This window comes from Eucalyptus grandis, chromosome 7 (genome assembly GCF_016545825.1).
Source record: "Eucalyptus grandis isolate ANBG69807.140 chromosome 7, ASM1654582v1, whole genome shotgun sequence".
Taxonomy (NCBI): domain Eukaryota; kingdom Viridiplantae; phylum Streptophyta; class Magnoliopsida; order Myrtales; family Myrtaceae; genus Eucalyptus; species Eucalyptus grandis.
Window position 1 is genome coordinate 56,928,255 of NC_052618.1, and position 21,176 is coordinate 56,949,430.

The 21,176-nt window shown below is 37.3% G+C and overlaps 2 protein-coding genes and 1 pseudogene across 2 annotated transcripts; 1 reads left to right on the top strand and 2 right to left on the bottom strand.

Moving 5' to 3' along the window:
• Positions 1–3,125: 3,125 nt before the first annotated feature.
• LOC104455907 (probable protein phosphatase 2C 30) lies at positions 3,126–4,886 on the top strand. Its single transcript, XM_010070612.3, has 4 exons — positions 3,126–3,554; positions 3,694–4,032; positions 4,130–4,309; positions 4,402–4,886. Exons 1-4 carry the CDS (start codon positions 3,186–3,188, stop codon positions 4,564–4,566), a joined length of 1,053 nt encoding a protein of 350 aa, XP_010068914.2. The 5' UTR covers positions 3,126–3,185; the 3' UTR covers positions 4,567–4,886.
• A 2,314-nt stretch (positions 4,887–7,200) lies between these two features.
• On the bottom strand, positions 7,201–9,965 carry LOC104455908 (annotated as a pseudogene).
• A 7,142-nt stretch (positions 9,966–17,107) lies between these two features.
• LOC104454405 lies at positions 17,108–20,637 on the bottom strand. The gene is made up of 8 exons (XM_010069244.3): positions 20,214–20,637; positions 19,417–19,461; positions 19,150–19,279; positions 18,743–18,812; positions 18,603–18,651; positions 18,415–18,512; positions 17,786–17,924; positions 17,108–17,500 (listed from the first exon to the last, which is right to left on the bottom strand). The coding sequence occupies exons 1-8, from the start codon at positions 20,580–20,582 to the stop codon at positions 17,345–17,347; spliced, it is 1,056 nt and encodes a 351-aa protein (XP_010067546.2). The 5' UTR covers positions 20,583–20,637; the 3' UTR covers positions 17,108–17,344.
• Positions 20,638–21,176: the final 539 nt, after the last annotated feature.

The window sequence follows — 21,176 nt, forward strand, 5'->3', positions numbered from 1 at the left end:
ATAAATTGATTTGGAAGAGAAATCGAAGTATAAATTTTCTACTTCGATTACGGAAGAGAAATCAAACAATTTCTCCCACTAAACCCTAATTTTGATGAGTCCTCCCTCATCTCCTCTACGTCTTTGCCTCCTCCTCCTCCTCCGCCTCTCCTCATTTTATTATAAATAAAAATAAATATATTCATTTTATTCATTTAAAATAAATTAAATTTATTAAAATAAATAAATTATTTTTGTTAAAAATTAAATTAAATTTATTAAAATAAATAAATTATTTTTGTTAAAAATTAAAATAATTTTATTAAAATAAATTTATTTATGATAAATAAAAATAAATTATTTTGTTAAAAATAAATTTAATAAATTTATTTTTATTTTCCTTGAGTGTTTTGCCAAATAAATTTATTTTTATTTTTTATTTTCATTCATTTTAAAATAAATTTATTTGTAAAATAAAATAAATAAAATAAAATAAAATAAATTTATTTTTAAGAATACTTTTATTTTAAAATAAAATGATATTTTTATTTTATTATTTTATTTTATTTTATTTTATTCTTTATTTTATTTTGTTACTAAATCATTTTTATTTTTATTTTTTATATTAAAGGTCGTCGATTCTGGCCGCCGCCGCCGCCATCCAAAAGGAAGAAATTTTGTATCGTTATCAAACGAATTTCTATTTTTAGAGTATAAATTTTGTGTCATTATCAAACAATTATTTTTGCTTAGAAACTCTTCTAGAAATAGAAATAGAAAAATTTATTTCTTTCCAAACTATTTCTAGAAACGAGAATGGTTGTCATGCGCGCCCTTAATCTAATTAGGCTACACACGGCTTGGTGTAGGTACAATTTTTGCCGCTACTTAGGATATTCATTTTTATCAATGTAAGGATACTAAACCCGATGCATAAAATCGAGTTTCGAATAATATTATGCTTTAAATTGAGGTTTTTAAACCTCATAAAGTCATATTGGAATCGACAAGATATAATGAAAGTCAATGCTCTTTGTTTGATTTCAATTAAAAAAATTAAGTGGATATCCATCTTTGCTATTAGTAATTAGAGATTTGTTTGGGAGAAATTTTATCTAACTAGGAATGAAGGAAGATATGGTCAAATGAGCATATCCATCACTCTTTTTGGGCGTGGATAACATAATTTTCATTTCTCTATTTTTTTTATTCCCTAAAACATGTTTGGAACAAAAATCTACTTGGTAATACAATTTATTTATTTATTTATGGAATAGATGTTTATTTTAGAAATATATTTGGAGCAAAAATCAAAAGTTAAACTTTTTAACTTTTCTATATCTAAAACGAAAGTGAGAAATAAAAACTATTTTCATCGTTCGCTCTCATCACTGCTCATTGCCCACTCATTGCTCGTTGGATGCCAAATGCTTGTCATTGAATGCTGGCTGCTCGATGCCAGACACCAACCACCACTACCCCTAGAAAGAGAAATTTTATTTTGTCATTAAATGAATTTTTGTTCTAGAAACATAAATTTTGAGTTATTATTAAACATGTTTCTTTGCTTAGAAATTCGTTTAGGGAATAGAAATTGAAAAATTAATTTATAGCCAAAAATTGATTTATGTTCTAGAAATTTTATCATACGTTCCCTTAGTATTTATGGCTATTATAGTTCCGATAGTTGAGGAAGGAGCAGGGTTGTGTAATCTAAATCTATTAATAGATCAACTAAATCACAATTTAAGAATACATAGGACCCAATACTATATATCTCACTAAAAGAAAACGCACGTTCTTTTGCAATTTCTTCACAATTATTTATTCTATTCGCCACATTGAAAAAAATATATTGTATGATTTGTACATCAAATAAATCTGGATTAGAGTTAATCACCGAATGCATTGGGGTCTTGATGTCAGGCTTAAATATCTATCCAAGCCCATCTTTCATGACAATTTTGTACATAAATTTCGAGGTCCAGCCGAGCTTTGCTCGGCTCAAACTCCATTGACTAGTCAGGTTTTCTTACTAAATATCATCTTCCACGCCTGCCCAAAAACCTTTATGCTGTAACGGCTCGAGCGAGCCCAGACAAACCCTAAGTCGGTCAAGCTCGAATCGAACCCCACTAGATGGCTCGGCTTTCTTATTAAATGTGATTATTCAAGCTCGGGCGAGCCCGGTCAATCCCTTGATCAGTCCATGATCAGGTCTAATATGGGCTAGGGACTAATTATAATAATCTATCGCGTCGTATTTTCTAGACGAGGAAAAGGCTACTATAAGCCCAGCAGTCGCGTCGTCCGCGCGACACGTGGCAAAGTCCAGAATGTCCGAATCACCGGCGGATCGTGAGAATCGCGACAAACAGAAGAACCACCGGAAGAGATTAGGGAGGGGGGATAAAAGAACGAGTCTCGCCTAAATCCACCCGCTTGACCGTTGACCATGTTCTCTTTTTGACTTAGTTACAGGAACTTCCATAACCTTCTTTCTTAATCACCACGTTTATCAATCGCCCGATGGTCATCATCTCTCCACGGTATCTCCCACATGGATATTTTATAATTATTATTTTTTTCCATCGTTCAAGATAAAGAAAGCCCTGCACATTTAAAACAACATTTTCACCCATTCATCAACCCAATATGTGACTCGACCCGGAAATTACAAAAATAACACGATTGCTACAGAGTTAGTTTTGAATAAGTCTGACCAGTGCTTTATGTACGAGTCTATTTATACTTTTATGCGTAGTTTTAATTCATAATTCTTCGGTGTATGGTTTTCTTTTCTTCTTTTTTTTTTTATTTTTTGTAATTCCACGATGTCGGCTACTGCCGTGCGAGCCGAATAAATTCCTTGTTTTCTTTCTCTCTCTCTCTCTCTCTTTACGTCCAGGTGCATGCATGCGGAGATTTTTCATTCGTCGTACCCACGAGGAAACGACAATGCATGGCCCTGCATTGAAACAGGGTGCGGGTCAACTCTCCCCGAGTCAAAACTGAGTCGGCAAGGCATCGTTGGAAGAGGTCGTCGGGCGCCCAAAACAACTGCCGTTTCCCTCGGGCGCTGAAAACGCCCTTTATATACCAACCAATGTCTCCATCCAGGCCTTCCAAATAGACAGAGAATCATCATCATCATCATCATCATCATCTCGTTCTCTCTCTCTCTCTCTCTGTCTAGAGGATCTTCAATGGCTATTGTGGCGATCGGAGTCAACTCCCCGGCGTTCTCGCCGTCGACATTTTCCAAGGCACCCTCCTTCTGCTCTCCTCTCAGCATCACGCCTCCTCCCTTGTCGCCACCATTGCCCGTGCCGTCACGTGTAGAACCGGCGGCCGAGGAGAAAGAGAGCTCGGCGCTGAGCAAGAAGAGGCCCGCCAGGCTCTCGATTCCGACGTTAGGATTGGCGGGCTTTGGCGAGGTCAAGGCGTGCAAGGTCGGGGTGGAGGAGGTGGAGGTGCGGGAAGATACGTATGGGGTGTATTCCAAGAGAGGGAAGAGGGGCCACCTGCAGGATCGGTTCTCCGCCGTTGCTGGAATTCAAGGCGATTCCAAGCAGGTAGTGTTTCATTATGGGAACTGGGAAGAAATTTTCGTAGATACGATTTTCATTTCTGAATAAGTAGTTGCGTAATTGTTAACTATATATCCCATTAAAGATGTTCCTTCCTGGGTTGATTGGAACGATGCTATTGCAGGCCTTCTTTGGGGTATTTGATGGTCACGGAGGAGCGAACGCCGCTGAATTTGCAGCGAAAAACATGGACAAGAACATCCTGCAACATATGGCTGGAAAAGGCAATTCGAGTATCGACGAGGCTGTCAGAGCTGCTTACCTCAAAACGGATGCGGATTTCATGCTCGAAAATGCTAGCGGTGGCACCTGCTGTGTCTCTGCATGGATCCGGAAAGGTCAACTCGTCGTGTCGAATGCTGGCGACTGTCGTGCTGTTATGAGCAGAGAAGGAACTGCAGAGGCCCTTACTACCGATCACCGTCCTTCGCTGGAAAGCGAAAGGGAGAGAATTGAGGCCCAGGTAAGCAAGGGGAGAAGTTTAAGTTAAGCAAGAACGATCACTGATTTTTATTGCTAGAACTTTTCAGTAAGCTTATGGCGATGGAAATCTCTTGCAGGGTGCCTATGTAGATTGCTGTCGTGGCGTCTGGAGAATACAAGGTTCACTTGCCGTATCGAGAAGCATCGGAGATCAGCATCTTAAACGTTGGGTAATAGCAGACCCAGAAACGAAAACCCTACAAATTACGCCAGATTGTGAATTTGTAGTCCTAGCTTCTGATGGTCTTTGGGACAAGGTAAATGTCTTTCTAGCCGAGTAAATAATATCGTTTATGCATTTTCGTGTATTCCGATACCAATATCGGTTTCTCCTTTGTTTCCTGACCAGGTCACAAATCAGGAGGCTGTCAATTTAGTTCGCGCTACAAACATCGATGCCAATTTGCATGATCCCTCCTTGGCCTGTAAAAAGCTCGCCGAGTTGTCGATGAGGAGAGGATCCACCGATGATATAACTGTCCTAGTAATCGATCTGCGCCGTTTTATCTCGTGAGCTGTAGCCTGTAGAGAATGCACCCAGAGAAAGAAGACCCTCCGGCGTGAAGTTAGACTGCTACACCTCTGGGGACATCCACCATCGAAACCAAGCTCTCGGCTACTTACTCATTCTAGCCATCTCTTATTATGTAAATGGATCTGACAATCAGATAGAACCAGAGAAATAGAATAGTTCGGAGTCTGTTCAACTGCTATGCAAGTGTTACTGATGATGTTGGAACTAGCCGATTCCCATCCCAGATGATTAGTCAATCTCTTGACTGTAATTGTAAATTGTAACCTTTTCCCTGCTAAGAATTCTCATACTTTGGATTCTCACGTCTCCATTGGACTCGCCGCTGATCTGCCTCGGTTCAGGGAAAACCTTCAAAGCTAACAAGCATTCTCTTTATTCTGAACAGTAAGCGACGGCATCAATCGTACGTGAAAAGAATGAGAACATAGTTTTAAGGTTAAGAACTTCTGTGGCATTACAGTGAAGGGGCTTTGATGATGACTGATGACGAGAAAAGCTCACAAGTCGATTAACCATGGAAGTTACTTCTCCTGGTTGCAATTCTTACAAGACTGAGACATAGGATGTTGTTGATAATGAATCTCAAATAATTCATCGAGCATGTTACATGTTGCTTTTTTTTTTTTTTTTTTTTTTGAGCCGGCATGTTACATGTTGCTTGAATAGTAAGAAATATTCTCCAAACACAGCTGAGGGCGACCGGCAAGGTGGACAACGCATTTTGACACTAGACACACTGCCATTATAGTAATGTTGAATCACCGGATTGACGGACGCAAAGTATTATGTTTATCTAGGACGGCTCTGAGCTTCTTCTTTTTTCCCTGTAGGATTATACAGTCATTGAATCGACTAATAATCGATTTATAAATTCCCCACTAGTTTATATCGAAGCGCGAGAATCTCTCACCATCCGGACCTGCAGAATATCAATTTTGCTTCGAACCGAGGAAGAAAAAACAAAAGCACTGAGCTCGTGAATTCCGTGGTGCCTTCTGCATAGTTTGACCGCGACTCGCCATGAGAGATGAGTGCACTGGGAAGAACGATTCAAGTAGGATTGGTGGCCCTCGCTTGTTGCCTGGCTCTCCGTTGATCCCAATCGACAAACCATTTTATCCGCTAATCATAAAGTCGCCCAATATAGATATTCACGTGCTCTTTTACTTGGTTCTCGTCGGTCTTCTTTGGCAGCTAGGGTTTTCCATCATTTTCACAAGAGCAAAGACCGAGTCAAACTTTGTTGACAAATCACCAATGAAAGAGACAAACGGCATGCGTCCAGTACTTGTGGGAACCATACAAAGAACCAAATTTCTCTTTGGATGGTTGTGGACGAATAATGCGGATTGAGGTCTCCGCCGCTGTCGCCAGCGCTTCCTTGCGCGATGACCTCCATGGACAGGCCAGAGGGGAGCTTGTTATGGAGGCGGGGAGCTCGTGGCGGAGGCGGTTCTACCCCGGCCGCCGCTCATACTGGACCGCCATTTCAGTGCTCTGGCTCTATGGGCTGCGGCATGCGGCTTGCTGCTGCTCACTCTGAGACGGAAAGGAAGAGCGCGCATTGGGAGAGGATAAGCGCTGAGGGAGAGAGGAGCCGCCATTGACGAGAGTTTCATTCGGGAAGTCCTAGTCTTCAATTCGTACGGATTTCGATAGATGAAAGAGGATAATTTCAAATCAAAATATGATCTACCCTCATTTTCTCAAATAATTTTCATGTAAGAGTTTTGAAATGTATCAATCTCCAATAATGGCTTGAACTCATTAACTGTGAAAGAAAATTTCGTTTTTCAAAATTCTTAATTTTTCCTTCTTTTTTTTCATAAAAACAAAAAAACCTTTAAAGAAAAAAGGGCAAGAGGGTGGCCACTGCCCCACCAGCGCCCCATCACTGGTGGAGCAACAACAGAGGTTGGCATGGTCACCGGTGCCTAAGCAAGGGTCAACAGGCCCTCGTTGAAGTAAGAGAGGACGATGCTCATCCACCCTCACACAAGCGTTCGACCCTCACCCAACGCCTTTGGACCTCAACCCTCGCCCAGGTCAAAGTGAGGGCAAGTGACCCTTACCTAGATCTAGGAGAGGTTGTCGCTCTCTCCCAATAGGCCCTCGACTCTAGTTGGCAAAGGTCATCGACCCTTGCCTAGGCGTCGATGACCCTACCGACTTTCACTGCCACCCCACTAGTAATAGGGTGATGGCCACAGATGGGAGGGGCTTGTGTTTTTCCTTTTTTTTTTTAATATTTAATCTAATCTAATTTAAATTTAACTTATGTTCATACGAAAATATACTTAATCAGCCGAAATATTTGACCAGTCAACTAGACTAGGCCCTTATTTGAAATAGGCATAATAACCACTTTACGTCCTTATTTGGAGCAAGATCTATTTTGTGCCCTTATTTGATAAAATTAGACCATCTTGATGCATATGAATAACATGTTATTGGGAACCAAGATTGTGGAAGCATTTCTCCACTCAACACGTGAATGTCTGCTTTCAAATCCTTTGCTGCTACGAAGCAAGAGCTTCACACGAACCTCAAAGGCTTAAAGCTACTATGCATCGATGCAGGTATCTCATAATGCAGACTTAAACCAGCTAGAAGCTAACCTGTACTTTGCTTATTTCTCATGTTTGCTATGTAGTGTTGAACAAAAAGCCCTCCGAATAAATGTCCAATCAGAACCGGAGGCGGGCTAAGTTTTTTGTCAATGAAGTCCGCAATATCAGCCGCATGTGTCTATAGCACAACACGAGATGAGCATAAATAAGGACAGTGCCACTCAGCTCTATATGTCTAAATAATGTAAAGGGAAAAAGGGAGAAAAATGGCATTAGCCCCTTGAAGAGATTCTTAGGTCAAAGAGCCAAGATACCTGGAGGGAACCAGCAACAGGAATGGATGGTGCATCACTTTCACCCTGACAAGAAAAGGGAAGGTGGGGTTCACGTCATATTTCCAGACCAAGAACAGAGATTAGAAACGAAAGCTAATTTGTTTAGAATCCATGAAACGTTCTTGGAGAAGTAAGCTGGGGTCATATTAGACGTGATGAGCTGCACCAGTTTAAACCCGAAAAAACTGCACGCGTCTTTGTTACGTTTCTGTTCTTTTTTTTTTGTTTGGACCGAGAGGATAAAAAAAAAAAGAAACAACAATTTGTTGCTATAACTTTCTTCTCTCTCTTCTTCTTCTTTTCTTCTTCTTTTTTCTTCTTTTTCTTTCGCCGGTCGAAAAGAGAGGCAGCGTTGCCGGCCCGGATCTGGGCGAGCTCGTGCGCAGCCCGATAAAATTTATGCCTTTTATTTCGGCCTTTGGCTTGCCGTTCGGCCGGTCCCCGGAGGCCTGACCGGCCGAAAAAAAAAAAAAATAAAAAGAAAGGAAAAATGAAAAATAAAATAAAAATGTTTAAAAAATTAAAAGAAACAAAAAAGAATAAAATTTACCAAACGTGTTTCGTTCATTTTTATTCTGAAAAACGTTACCAAACGCGTTCTTTTGTTCAAAAATTGTTCTCCTGAACAAAAACACTTTTTTTGTTTCTATTCCTTATAAACGTTACCATTCGCACCCTTAGAAGGTTCTTGGAGAAGTAAGTCAGGGTCATATTAGACGTGATGAGCCGCACCGCTTAAAAAGTTTCAAACTTCAAGATAAAAACACTACAAGTGCTATAACTCCGAAAAGAGACACTTAGGCTGCGCATGATAAAATTTCTGTTTCTTGATTTCTCTTTTCTCTATTCCCGGAACAGACTCGAATTTTGGAGCAATGCTTTGGTAACGCAATTTAATTTCTTTATTTCTAAAACAATTTCTATTTTAAATAGAAAAGAAATTAGAAGCTAAAATTTTTAGCTTCTCGCTTTTGAAATAGTTATAACTAGAAATCAATTTCTATTTCAAATCAATTTCTATTTCAGAAATTTTGTCATGCGCACGTGCCATAAGTTTCAAAAAGTACATTTAAGTGCCACATTTGAAAAAAAGTGAGACATCTAAGTGCCATCTCCAGCGAAGTCAGCCGAAAATCATACATAACATTAAAATATTAATATTTCTCACCAATATGTCTCGCCAGAGAGCTAAGTCAACTCCAATTCACCCCAAACGACGTCGTTTCGGGTGTTGGCCCAAAATAGAGCCCTTAAATCAGCGAAAACGCCGTTGTTTTGGAATAATTTGAATTTTAATATAATATAAAATTTAATTTAAATTAAATTTAAAACTAAATTTATTTAAAATATTTAAAAAAAACAAAATACAAAATTTACAAAAAAAAATTAAAAAATTTACAAAAAATTTCAGCCCTCAACCTCCTTTTTAAAAAAAATTGTAATTTTTTACAATTTTTTAATTTTTACAATTTTTTAATTTTTTAAAATTTTAAAAATTTAAATTATTTTAATTTTTTACAATTTTTACAATTTTTTAAAATTTTAATTTTTTTAATTTTTTAAAATTTAAAATTTTCAAAAATTTAAAATTTATTTTTAAATGTTTTAAATAAATTTAGTTTTAATTTTAATTTAATTAATTTTTATATTAAAATTTTTATCACATCGCACTAAAACAATGCCACCGCCGCCTCCCCGCCATCGCTGGAAGGTGGAGGAGGGTCGGCCAGGGCTGCCTCCCTTTTTTTTAACATTTTTTAAAATTTTAAAAAAAAAATTACATTTTTTTTTTAATTTAAAAATTAAAAATTTAAAAACCTTTTATTTTATTTTTAAATGTTTTAAATAAATTTAGTTTTAAATTTAGTTTGATTAATTTTTATATTAATTTTTTTACCACGTTAGCACCAAAACGACACCATTTTGCACTCGCTTTGCCGAAAAATTAACACATTAGCGTTTTGGCCGGATTGACACTCAAATGATTCATTTTGCTCTGATTTTGGCACTTAAGTGTACATTTCAAAAGTTATGGCACGTCAAATTGGATAAGTTAACTAAAGAATTTGATTGCATTTTTTTTTTTTTAAATTTTAAGTATTTGTTTATTTCATTGAAAAATTCTTGTCGTAGAAAAGTACCTACCGGAAATTAAATTTCAGAGTGTCCATTTTTGCCAAGTTATGGCACTCTAGGGATCCGCACCTCCCTGACCGAGCAAGCTGACGGCGTAGCAGTCGAACCCATGGCTGGAGAAGAAAGGTAGCCAATGCTCAGCCCAGCACCAGGCGGCATGCTAGCTCCCATGCACAAACACTAGCGGTGGGTTGAGGTCTCCACCGCTTTTGTTGTCACTTTCTTGTGCGATGACCTCCATGGACAGACCGGAGGGGAGCTCGTGGAAGAGACGAGTCTGCCTCGGCCTCAGTTCATACTGGACCGCCATTTTCGGTGCTCTGTCTCTGTCCACCATGGCGCATGGTATGGAGCTCGTGGAAGAGACGAAAGCTTCATTGCTCTTCCGGGGAGATCCTGGTTTTCAATTTGTATGGATTTTGATTTGGAGTGACTTTCTGTGTGGCGGTGCTATTTGTAATCCTAAATGATAAATTAGAGATTATTAGGTCATAATCTTTAATCTACTAGAAAAATAACAGTCAGTTCTTTATTATTAGGGGATAAAATTGGATCTTGTTTTAAATAGGAAAGCAATAATGTAATTTTCAACTTATGCCCCTTTACTTACCATAAAAAATTCACCCAATTTTTTATCGAAAAGATAAAATTTTCCTCAATAATGGAATTAAAAGGAAGGGGTTTGATGATGATTGATGATGAAAAATGCTCACGAGTCGATTAACCATGGAAGTTACTTCTCCTAGTTGTAGTTCTTACAAGATTGAGATATAGGATCTTGTTTATTATGAACCTCAATTAATTCATCGAGCATGTTACATGTTGCTTGATTAACAAGAAATATTCTAGAAACACTGCTGATGGTGATCAGCAAGGTGGACAATGCACGTAACACGCTGCTATTATAGTAATGTTGAATGATCGGATTGACGGATACAAAGGTATTATGTTTATCTAGGACGGCTCAAGCTTTTAATTTTTTATTTTCTGTTGGATTATACAGTCATTGAATCGACTAATAATCGATTTAGTCCAAGCGTGAGAATCTTTCACCATCCGGACCTGTAGAAAGTCCACTTGCTACCAACCAAGGAAGAAAAACAAAAGCACCGAGCTCGTGAATTCCGTGGTACTTTCTACATAGCTTGGCCACGACTCTCCATGAGCGATGAGTACCCTGGGAAGAACGATTCAAGGAGGATTGGGTTGCGCATGGTAATTTGCCAATTTCACTATTCTTTTGTTCACCGGAACAAAAAAAAAAAAAAATCTATTTGATAATGTTAATTAATTTTTCTATTCTTTGAAATAAAAAAGTAGTCAGAAAATATATTTGAAATAAAAACAAGAAATAGAAAAAGTACTTTCTTGTTTCTAGAAATAATTTTTAGAAACGAGTTATTTTCTTTTCTTATTTCTTTTCTTCTTCTTCCTCGCCACCACAACCCCCTGCCATCTACCGCAACCTGCCATCGCCGACTAGAGGAGCAGCAAAAAGAAGATGTTTGTAATTGTTTTGATAAACAAGAATACGTGCATTGGTAAATTAAGATCAAAGTCTGATTGCAATGGAAGTAAAAACATTTATACACATATTTCTTAAGCATTATTTGTGCATTTTAACAAAAGCATATAGAAATGAGAAGTAGGTTAATCACATTACCCTTGGTCCTTGTTGAAAGATTTAAGTTCCGACAATTTTTGGATTCTAACCATGAACGTCTTATATCTTCACGGCGTTAGTTTTTGACATTCTTCGAATTCTCATTACGAACATTTGATCTTCTAGTAACACCAATTGTGACGTTCATAGAATTTTGATCACGGACATCTGATGTCTTCTGATAATACCGATTTTGACGTGCTTCATATCCAAAACATCTTATCTCTTCGTAACGTAGGTTCTGACGTATTTCAAATCTAGCTCCAGAAGTGTCAAGCCTCTAGTTTAAACACATCGCCAATCTCACATTGAAAAGAAAAAAAGTTTCTAATGCGCAATGACATTTTTATTTCTATTTCTAGAAGAGTTTTAAGCAAAATAACGTTTGATAACTATTTCTAAAATTTATACTTCTAAAAAATAAATTCGTTTGATAACGACACAAAATTTCTTCCTTTCGGATGGCGGCGGCGACGACCGACGACCTTTAATATAAAAAATAAAAATAAAAATGATTTAGTAACAAAAAAATAATGAATAAAATAAAATAAAATATAATTTTATTTTAAAATAAAAATATCCTTAAAAATAAATTTATTTTAAAATTAAAAATAAAAAATAAAATAAATATATTTGGCAAAACACTCAAGGCAAATAAAAATATTTTAAAATTATTTTTAATAAAAATTATAAATTTATAAAATAAATTATTTTTAATAAACTAAAAATAAATGAAAATAAAAATAATTTATTTTTTTTTTTAAATTTATTTTTAAAATGAATAAAATGAATATATTTATTTTATTTTTATTTTTTAATAAAATGAGGAGAGGCGGAAGAGGGGAGGAGGAGGAGGTGAAGACGTAGAGGAGATGAGGGAGGACTTACCGAAATAGGGTTTAGTGAGAGAAATTATTTTTGATTTCTCTTCCGAAATCGAAGAAGAAAATTTTAGGCGCGCGTATGACAACCATTCTGCATTCAGAAATAATTTCTAAGAAAATAACCGTTTGATAACGACACAAAATTTCTACTCTAAAAATAGAAATTCGTTTGATAACAACACAAAATTTCTTCCTTTCGGACGGTGGCGGCAATGATTAATGACCTTTAATATAAAAAATAAAAATAAAAATGATTTAGTAACAAAAAAAAGAATAAAATAAAATAAAATAAAATAAAATAAAAAAATAAAATAAAAATATGATTTTATTTTAAAATAAAAATATCCTTAAAAATAAATTTATTTTATTCATTCCATTTTATTTTATTTTATAAATAAATTTATTTTAAAATGAATAAAAATAAAAAATAAAAATAAATTTATTTGGGAAAATACTCAAGGCAAATAAAAATAACTTCATTAAATTTATTTTTATTTATCATAACTAAATTATTTCTAATAAATTTAATAAATTTATTTTTAATAAAATAAAAATAAATAAATAAATAAAAATATTTATTTATTTTTAATTTATCTATTTTTAATAAATTTATTTTTTTTTATTTTTAAATGAATAAAATGAATATATTTATTTTTATTTTTAATAAAATGAGGAGAGGCGGATGAGGAGGAGGAGGCAGAGACGTGGAGAGGAGATGAGGGAGGACTCACCGAAATTAGGGTTTAGTGGGAGAAATTATTTATGATTTCTCTTCCAGAAATCAGAAGTAAAAAATTTCTATTTCTGATTTCTCATCCAAATCAATTTCTGAAATAGAAATCTATTTCGGAAATAGAAAAACTGAGTAGGTTTATCAAACATGTTTCTATTTCGAAATAGGTCCGAATAGAAAAATTATTTCGGAACAAAATTTTGGTTATCATGCACCCCCCTTAGCTTCTGATTTTTCTTCCAAACCTATTTCGGAATAAAAATCTATTCCATAAATAGAAAAACTGAATAGGTTTATCAAACGGATTTCTCTTCCAAAAACAGGTCTGGAACAGAAATTTTGGGTTGTCATGCACCCCCTGAGAGATCTCACAATTACAATTATGCTAGCAATTGCTCTTGTCGATGAATGACTTAGTTGATCACTGTCAACACTCTTAATTGTTGATTGTCGATCATCAATTACCCTATGCTTTGTTCTCTCAACCGCCTTTTATAATTCGTCCCAAATCACATTTAAATCGGTTCATTAACTCTAAAACCGTTTTGATACCATTTTAGACACTAATTCAGGTATTAATTGTGTAACCATCACAAAACATTATTCCATGCATTAATTTGAAATCATTACAAATCTTCATTGTGAGCATTAACTTTGTAATCGTTACAAATATTTAATTTGATTGTTACATCTAAAACCGCTTCAAAATGAATTGGTCATTTGAATCTGAAACTATTCCAAATAGTTAATTGTCCATTGATTTTGAGACCATTTTAGATTATTAATGTGACCATTAAATCTAAAATCGTTTCAGATCATTGATGTGGCTGTTTAATCTCAAATCATTTCTATTTGAGTAATAGCCATGAGATTCCCCAATATCATGCTAAGAATGGCTAGGATTTCCATAAGAAGATGCCATTTGTTTGATAAGAAATAAAAAGGAATATCAAAACTTGAGTGGCTAAAGCTAAAGCAGAAGCAACTACTTTCAAAGTAACGAAAAGAAAAGCAACGACCGGAGTGGGAGAGTCAGAGTCGAAAAGAGGATTCCTCACTTCTTTCTCTTCCAGATCATTAAACTATCCATTGGTTCTAAAATCATTTTAGATTATTAACGTAACCGTTAAATTTGAAATCGTTTCAAATCATTGATGTTGCTATTTAATCTCAAACCGTTTTAGAACATTAATGTGATCGTTAAATTTGAAACACAATCTTTAATTTAGTTGTTAAGTCTAAAATCGTTTTAGATTATTAACTAGATTATTGATTCTGAACTCATTTCAGTTCATTAATCACATCACTGATTCTAAACTCACTTTAGATTATTAATTTGGTCATTGAATTTGAATGCACTTCAGTTCTTTGATTTGGCCATAAAGCCTAAAACTTGCTTCAAACTTTGTAAAGTCCGAAGCCCCTTTCAGATATTGTATTTCTTGTCCTACTCAATTTATTGACTCAACTACAAATGCATTTGCAAGATCATCTCTCTTTCAAACATCATTCTAATTAGTTATAATGTGTGACATTCCTAGGTTAATCACTAAGCTGGCAGTAGGACCTGTATTAATGCATTAGCACAGTCAAGAAAACTAATTGTCCAAATCAATCTCATGTTCCTATAAACTATGAGTAACATCTGGCAATATATCATGGCCAAAATGTTTCAAGAACATAGTGGGTGCGTTTGGAATTGGCTTTGCAAATGATATTTGGGCTTCTTAGGATACTTAGGCTAAATATTGGGTGTTGGGGAACAATTTTGAAATTCTCATTATGCCAAAGTTGGCCTTCTCAAGGCTGAAAGCCCAAGGCAGGTGTGAGGGTGCCTTGGGCTTTCAGCTTTCTCAGCATACAAGAGGCACTATTCACTTTTTTATTTTCTTCCAAGATTATCCCCATTTACTTTCAATTTTTCCAGTTTTGCCCTTGTCATTGTATTGTTAATCTTCTTCTTCGTGAGGTTGGCTAACGTGTTGCTCAAAGCTGTGAGCAGCCGCCGATGGCTTGGCATGGTCGTGATGGCCCATGCAATTGTCACCGGGGAGTGGTGCGACTGCCGCCGTGTTTGGGTCGCGGTGAGGTCGTGCGACCCAGATCCGGGGGCGATGAAGTCCTCTCGTGACCTCGTTGCCATAGATCTAGGTCGCGGTGGTCACTAGGAGGTTGCGCGACCTCGCCACGACCCGGATCCGGGGGTGGCAATGTCACGTGACCCTGCCGCAACCCAAATCCAGGGGCGGTGAGGTCCTCCCGCGACCTCGCCGCCCCAGATCTGGGTCGTAGGGGGTCGCTCGATGTCCAGCAACCCTCGCGAGGGGTCACCCCATGTCCGATGGCCCTCGCCAAGGGTCACCCGATGTTCGGCGACCCTCGCCAGGGGTCACCTGATGTCCGGTAGCCCTCGTCGATGGTCACCCAACCCTGGGCAGCCCTCACCGATGGTCTTCAGGGGTCGCTCAACCCCAAGCAGCCCTCCTCAGTTGTCTCCAAGGCTACCTGAGTTAGATGTCAGCCGCTGGCAATAGATTTCGATGCCCAGCGGCCGCCTACCCTTGCCGGTCAATTTTTTTTATATTTTTCTTTTGACAATTTTTTTTATCACAAAAGTCCTTTACAAATACAATTTCTCCAAACACCATTTTGCTCAAATGTACTTTATAATGGACTTTTAAATTGTAATTTAACAAACATAATTTGCATTATGAAAAGTCTCTTCAACCTAAAGTCATTTGCATTTACCCAATAGCTTTCCCCAAAAATCCAACCAAACGCACCCAATGAACCTATAAGCTTTAGCAACCATGTAATTCAATCATTTTGTCTTACCACGTCCCAATCGAACAAAGACCATGGAATTATTGGTCAAGTCACCAATTCAATCATATATCCAAATCTAATTGACATATATTCTACAAGACATGAATCATTCATTTTCAATTATAATCTCGATTAAGGATTTCAATAAAATGTCATGATTAGATTGCATAGAACATCAATCTTATATATCTATATATAATGAGAAAACATATTCCATATTATGCATGCATGTGCCTTCGTATGTAAACAAATTATGACATCAAGTATAGAGACGGTTCGACGAAGTGTCAAGATATGCACTTGTGAGCCATAATCATCTAACATACAAGTTAGCATTGTGCCTCAGGTTCAAGGATTTTACACAAGACTAAAGCATGAATGATCATACATTAACCCCACTAAAAGCTTTCATATTGCCAATTGTTATATCATTGTCACATTTAGTAAACTTGTCCAAGACAAGCGCCTATATTATACCTAATAATTTATGATCCATCATCCCCTTAGGTATCCAATACTAAATGGTGAAACTTGAAAACACACTGACCTCAACAAGATTATCAATATCATCTTAATGATCCATCAAGCGGGAACTATTTGAAGATTCAGCATAATTGTAAACCCACCACACATATTCTAAGAATAGGTTTAGTCGTAACTAATCTTATGGACTCATTTATATAAATATGATAATGAGTGAATATTTATTTGTCATTGAATAATTCCTAACATGTAACTATTATATGGCTACTTTAAGGCATCTAACAGAAGAGAGAGAGAGAGAGAAAAAAAAAAGAGAAAAATCTAAAAAAAATTATTAAAAATTAAAAGAAATTTTATGTTACATAAAAATTTATGGGTTATACCAAACACATTTCTATTTTTTCCTATTCTGAGAATATAAATTTTATGTAATTATTAAACGCATTTTTTACTGAAAAATTATTTCAGAGACTAAAAAGAAATTATTCTATGGAATAGAAAAGCACCCTCGTGGTCCTCCTCATTTGTTGCCTTGCTTTCCGTTGACCCCGATCGAGAACTAGTTGGTCTTCTTTGGCAGCTAGGGTTTCACATCATTTTCACAAGAGCAAGACCGAGTCAAACTTTGTCGATATGCTTCTAGATTCATGACAACGGACACCGGCATGCGTCAAGTACATTAGTGCGAATTCACTCGACTTGAACGGGTCGTTAGCGTTCGGCCAGCTTTCAAGTAAACGTCGGTGTATTTTTGGGAACCATACAAAGAACCAAAATCCTCTTTGGATTGTTGTGGCATCAGTTGCTGGATTGCCGACGGTGTTTTTGCACGATAATACTCATTTAAGTGGATGGAGAGAACTCCTACATCCTCAAAAGCGACACTCACGAATGAATAATGCAATCATAAAATCTCTCCAAAATTCGATACACAGCCGAGTTTGCTAAATTACAAGTCGCTGTTGCAGCGCATAGCAGAAACCCAACCTAACAATGGACCAGCAAACATGTTGCACGGCGCTTTTCTTGAAATTACATTTGAGTTGGATCATCTGTTTTGAGGAAGTGAGCTCCGACGCAGTCTGCATTCTAGATCAAATGGAGACCAGAGCGAAAAGAAACACCATTCATCTCTGGTCCCTTCTTAAACCCTTCAGCCATGACAAGATAACGTCTGCACCTTTCTCCCACGAGCAATCTAGCATCATGTCATGAGCCACCCCTTCAACAAAAATCGGCGGTACATCATAGTATTCGCCTGTTTCTCGTATCCCTTGAGCATCCTAATTATAAAACAGAGGAGAAATGTAAGGAGGAGTCCAGAATATAGAAACAGCTAATGCAATGCCATTGATGGTATGTAGTAAAAGGATATGGTCCATGCAGACACAGGCCTTCAATAGCTCTGAGCAGAGCATACCATTCCACATACTTACCTATGAGAAGGATTTAAAGATACGCGCTCATTTCTATGCTACCCTCGGGTTATGTTGCAATGGTGTCTATAAAAATAAAATGACCGGCGCAGATGACGAAAGTAGCAGAAGCTCCAGAATTTAGTAATTTACCACTATGAAATCATCATTTGCACCCACCACGAGAAGTTGAATGGAAGATTTGGGCACAGAGGGAACTGGAAGAGAAGCATTCAGCTTCCTTAGATCAAACAATGGCATCTGTGAACTATTCTTCATTAGTTCCTGATAACTAAAGGAAAGGAAAAAGTTTAGGCCCCCATATTGTCAGGTACCTTCGAGGATTACAATACATACTGTAATAAATTAGATAATTTCTCACCCAACAAAATAATTGTCTTCAAATATAAAATGTATGCTGAAGAAAGTGGAAATTGAACACTTGCATTTGAAGTGTTTGGGTGTAAGTAACACCAAGATTGACAATGTCTCTATTACCACTCTGGTTAGGTAAGAAATATGTTAAGAGCAACAAATTAATAAGCAAGAATCATGAAGAACGTCATATTAATGATTTTATTGCTAAGTGCAATCTGGATTGCTTTCATTAATAAGCATTCATCAGCCATCTGAATTAATTTCCCTCTCCTTTCTTGTCTCGAAATGCATCAAGGTTATCAAAGATTTCCTTATGCAGACATAATTTGTAACAAATGTTTAACATATGACAAAATGAATATTGAAGAAGATTCTCATCCAAAAGTATAACCAGAGGAACCTACCGTTGCACCAGATGATCCTCCATTGCAGCAGAGAAGAATGTTTCCTTACAAAGGGGAAGAGAAGTTTGAAAGCCTTTAGCAGCCAAACTGCGAGTGACCTATTAAAATTTGAAGGCACTTTATTATCAAATTACATCACACTCAAATTGAAACAAGGAGGATAGCTTCTCTTAATGATAAGAAACTACCTTAAAAGCTGCTATAGGTTTGGTAAATAGATATCGCCACACTATGCCACTGAACAAAAGGAAGGAAATATCAATAGAGCCATTGGACTAATCACTCAAATAGATGAAGGGCATATATTTCTTATGGGATCTGAAGTCACCTATTACCAGAAGGAGGTACAGAGCAAACAAGCACAGATCCTGCCAAGTTCGGGAACAAACCATTTCTCTCTAAAAAAACAAACACATTAGGGGATGCACGCCAATTAAGCGTGCAAAGATTAATGAGTAAAAGATTGAATACAGATCAACCCAAAGGATTCCCATGAAAGAATAAGCACATCCAAGTAGCAATCAGGATGAGATCCTAGCATTAAGTAGCCATTAGCACAAGTAGAAAGCTCAAAAGATTCAAGCCTTATGAGGTGCATGCATTGTGATTTCTGTCAGTGGCTCGGATTAGAAAATTTGAGATATACATCTCACTGAATATGAACCACGGGAATTTATGGTGTTCAAACATGCAAAAATAGATGTCCAGATCCAAAATGTACAAAGACTAGCTAACCTGTATATTGCTCATCTCTTATGTTTGCAATGTAGTATTGGACAATAAGCCCTCCGAATGAATGTCCAAGCAGAACTGGAGGCGAGCTAAGTTTTTTGTTGATGAAGTCGGCAACATCAGCTGTATGTGTCTACTGTGTGATATCAGATGAGCATAAATAGTGACAGCACCACTCACTCTATATATCTGAATAGATTAACGTTAAAAAGGGGAGAAAAAAATGCATTAGCCCCTTGAAGAGATTCTCAGGTCAAAGAGCCAAGATACCTGGAGCGACCCAGCAACAGAAGCAGAGGGTGCATCACTTTCACCCTGAGAAGAAAAGGGAGAGTGCAGTTCAGCATCATTATTCCAAACCAAGAACAGAGACTAGAAACGAATACTACTTTATGTTTCAAATACAAAGGTCCTAAGCTGGAGTCAGAGTAGACAGGAGAGAACAAAATCTTTGCCGAACAATTTAAATCCAGAGTTTGAAACTGCAAGAAGAAACCACTTGTCAAGAAAGTGCTTCGCCAAGCATTATTAACGCATTACATTGTCAGGAATAAGATAATGCATCCTGCAACCCTAAAAGCAGCTTGTAATAAATCTCTACCGACCGTGTCAAGAGCTTTAGCGGGAAGGCAGACACCCTCCTTTCCTTTGCAACCTCGAATAACTTTTCCAGGTGTCTCTCATTTGACAAAGGCATTAACTTTTTAATACCAAATGCCCGCACTCATAAGAACCATATATTTCAATCCAACCCTCTCATTTCATTTTAGATCGTTTCAAGGACCAAGTTCATCAACAGCGAATGAGCCATCATGAAACTTCGTAATTCTGAAATTTCCCGAATTCCACGCAGATGATCATTCCAATTACGTAGAATAGACGTGCATTCCCCTGCCTCCATCTCCAAGATGCCTCTCGCTCAGTAAACATAGCAAAGAATTGAAAAACCGCCAACTATCTTCTTAATTTTCGCACAAAACTCTAGAATTCGAGTCACAGACACCAGCATCGACCGACACCATCCGTCAGCGAGGGACGCGTGTTACGGTCCTGTTTTCTTCGTTTACCTGACCGAGCAAGCTGACGGCGAAGCAGTCGAACCCGCGGCCGGAGAAGAAGGGCAACCAGTGCTCGGCCCAGCACCAGGCGGCGTGGTAGCTCCCGTGCACGAACACCAGCGGCGGATTGAGGTCCCCGCCGCTCTCGTCGGCGCTCCCTTGCGCGATGACCTCCATGGACAGGCCGGAGGGGAGCTCGTGGCGGAGGCGGTTCTGCCCCGGCCGCAGCTCGTACCGGACCGCCATTTTCGGCGCTCCGGCTCCGTCGACCGCGGCGCCCGGCATGCTGCTGCTCGCTCTGAGACGGAAAGGAAGAGCGCGCGTCGGGGGAGGATAAGCGCAGAGGAGGAGAGGAGCGGCCATTGACGAGAGCTTCATTCCACTTCCCGGGAAGTCCTGCTCTTCGATTCGTACGGATTGCGATTGGTATCGAGTTTCTGGCCTTTTACGAAAAATGATATCAATTTAAAAAAAAAATATTGTAGAATTGCGCATATGGTTTTGGAATTAAAGTCCAAATTTGCCCTCCAACTTGTGCAATTCTTCAGTTGTGTCCTCCACTTCTCTTGGTGCAAATCGAATCCTCTAAAACTTGCTTCTTCTTTTTTTCCCCCAATCAATTTCTATTTTCAATTGTCAAACTTAATGACATTGACGAGTTGTTTGATTTTCCCTTCTTTTGATATTACAAAACGAAAGCGAGGAAAAGGCTTTCGAAATTCTAAAATTTAGTGTAATGGAGAAAACAATTGGCATATCAAACGATTGCTTTAAAATAATTATTTGTGTTAATCAGAAAATGGACTTACATCTACAATTCAAAATCTATGCATCAAAGCAGTATAATAACCATTTATGATCACATCATTATTATATCTCACTTTATAATTTGAGATCATTTTATTTTTGTAATTATAATTTAGCAGAATCGAAACATAATTATTTTGTCCTATTTACATATAGCATCAGCAA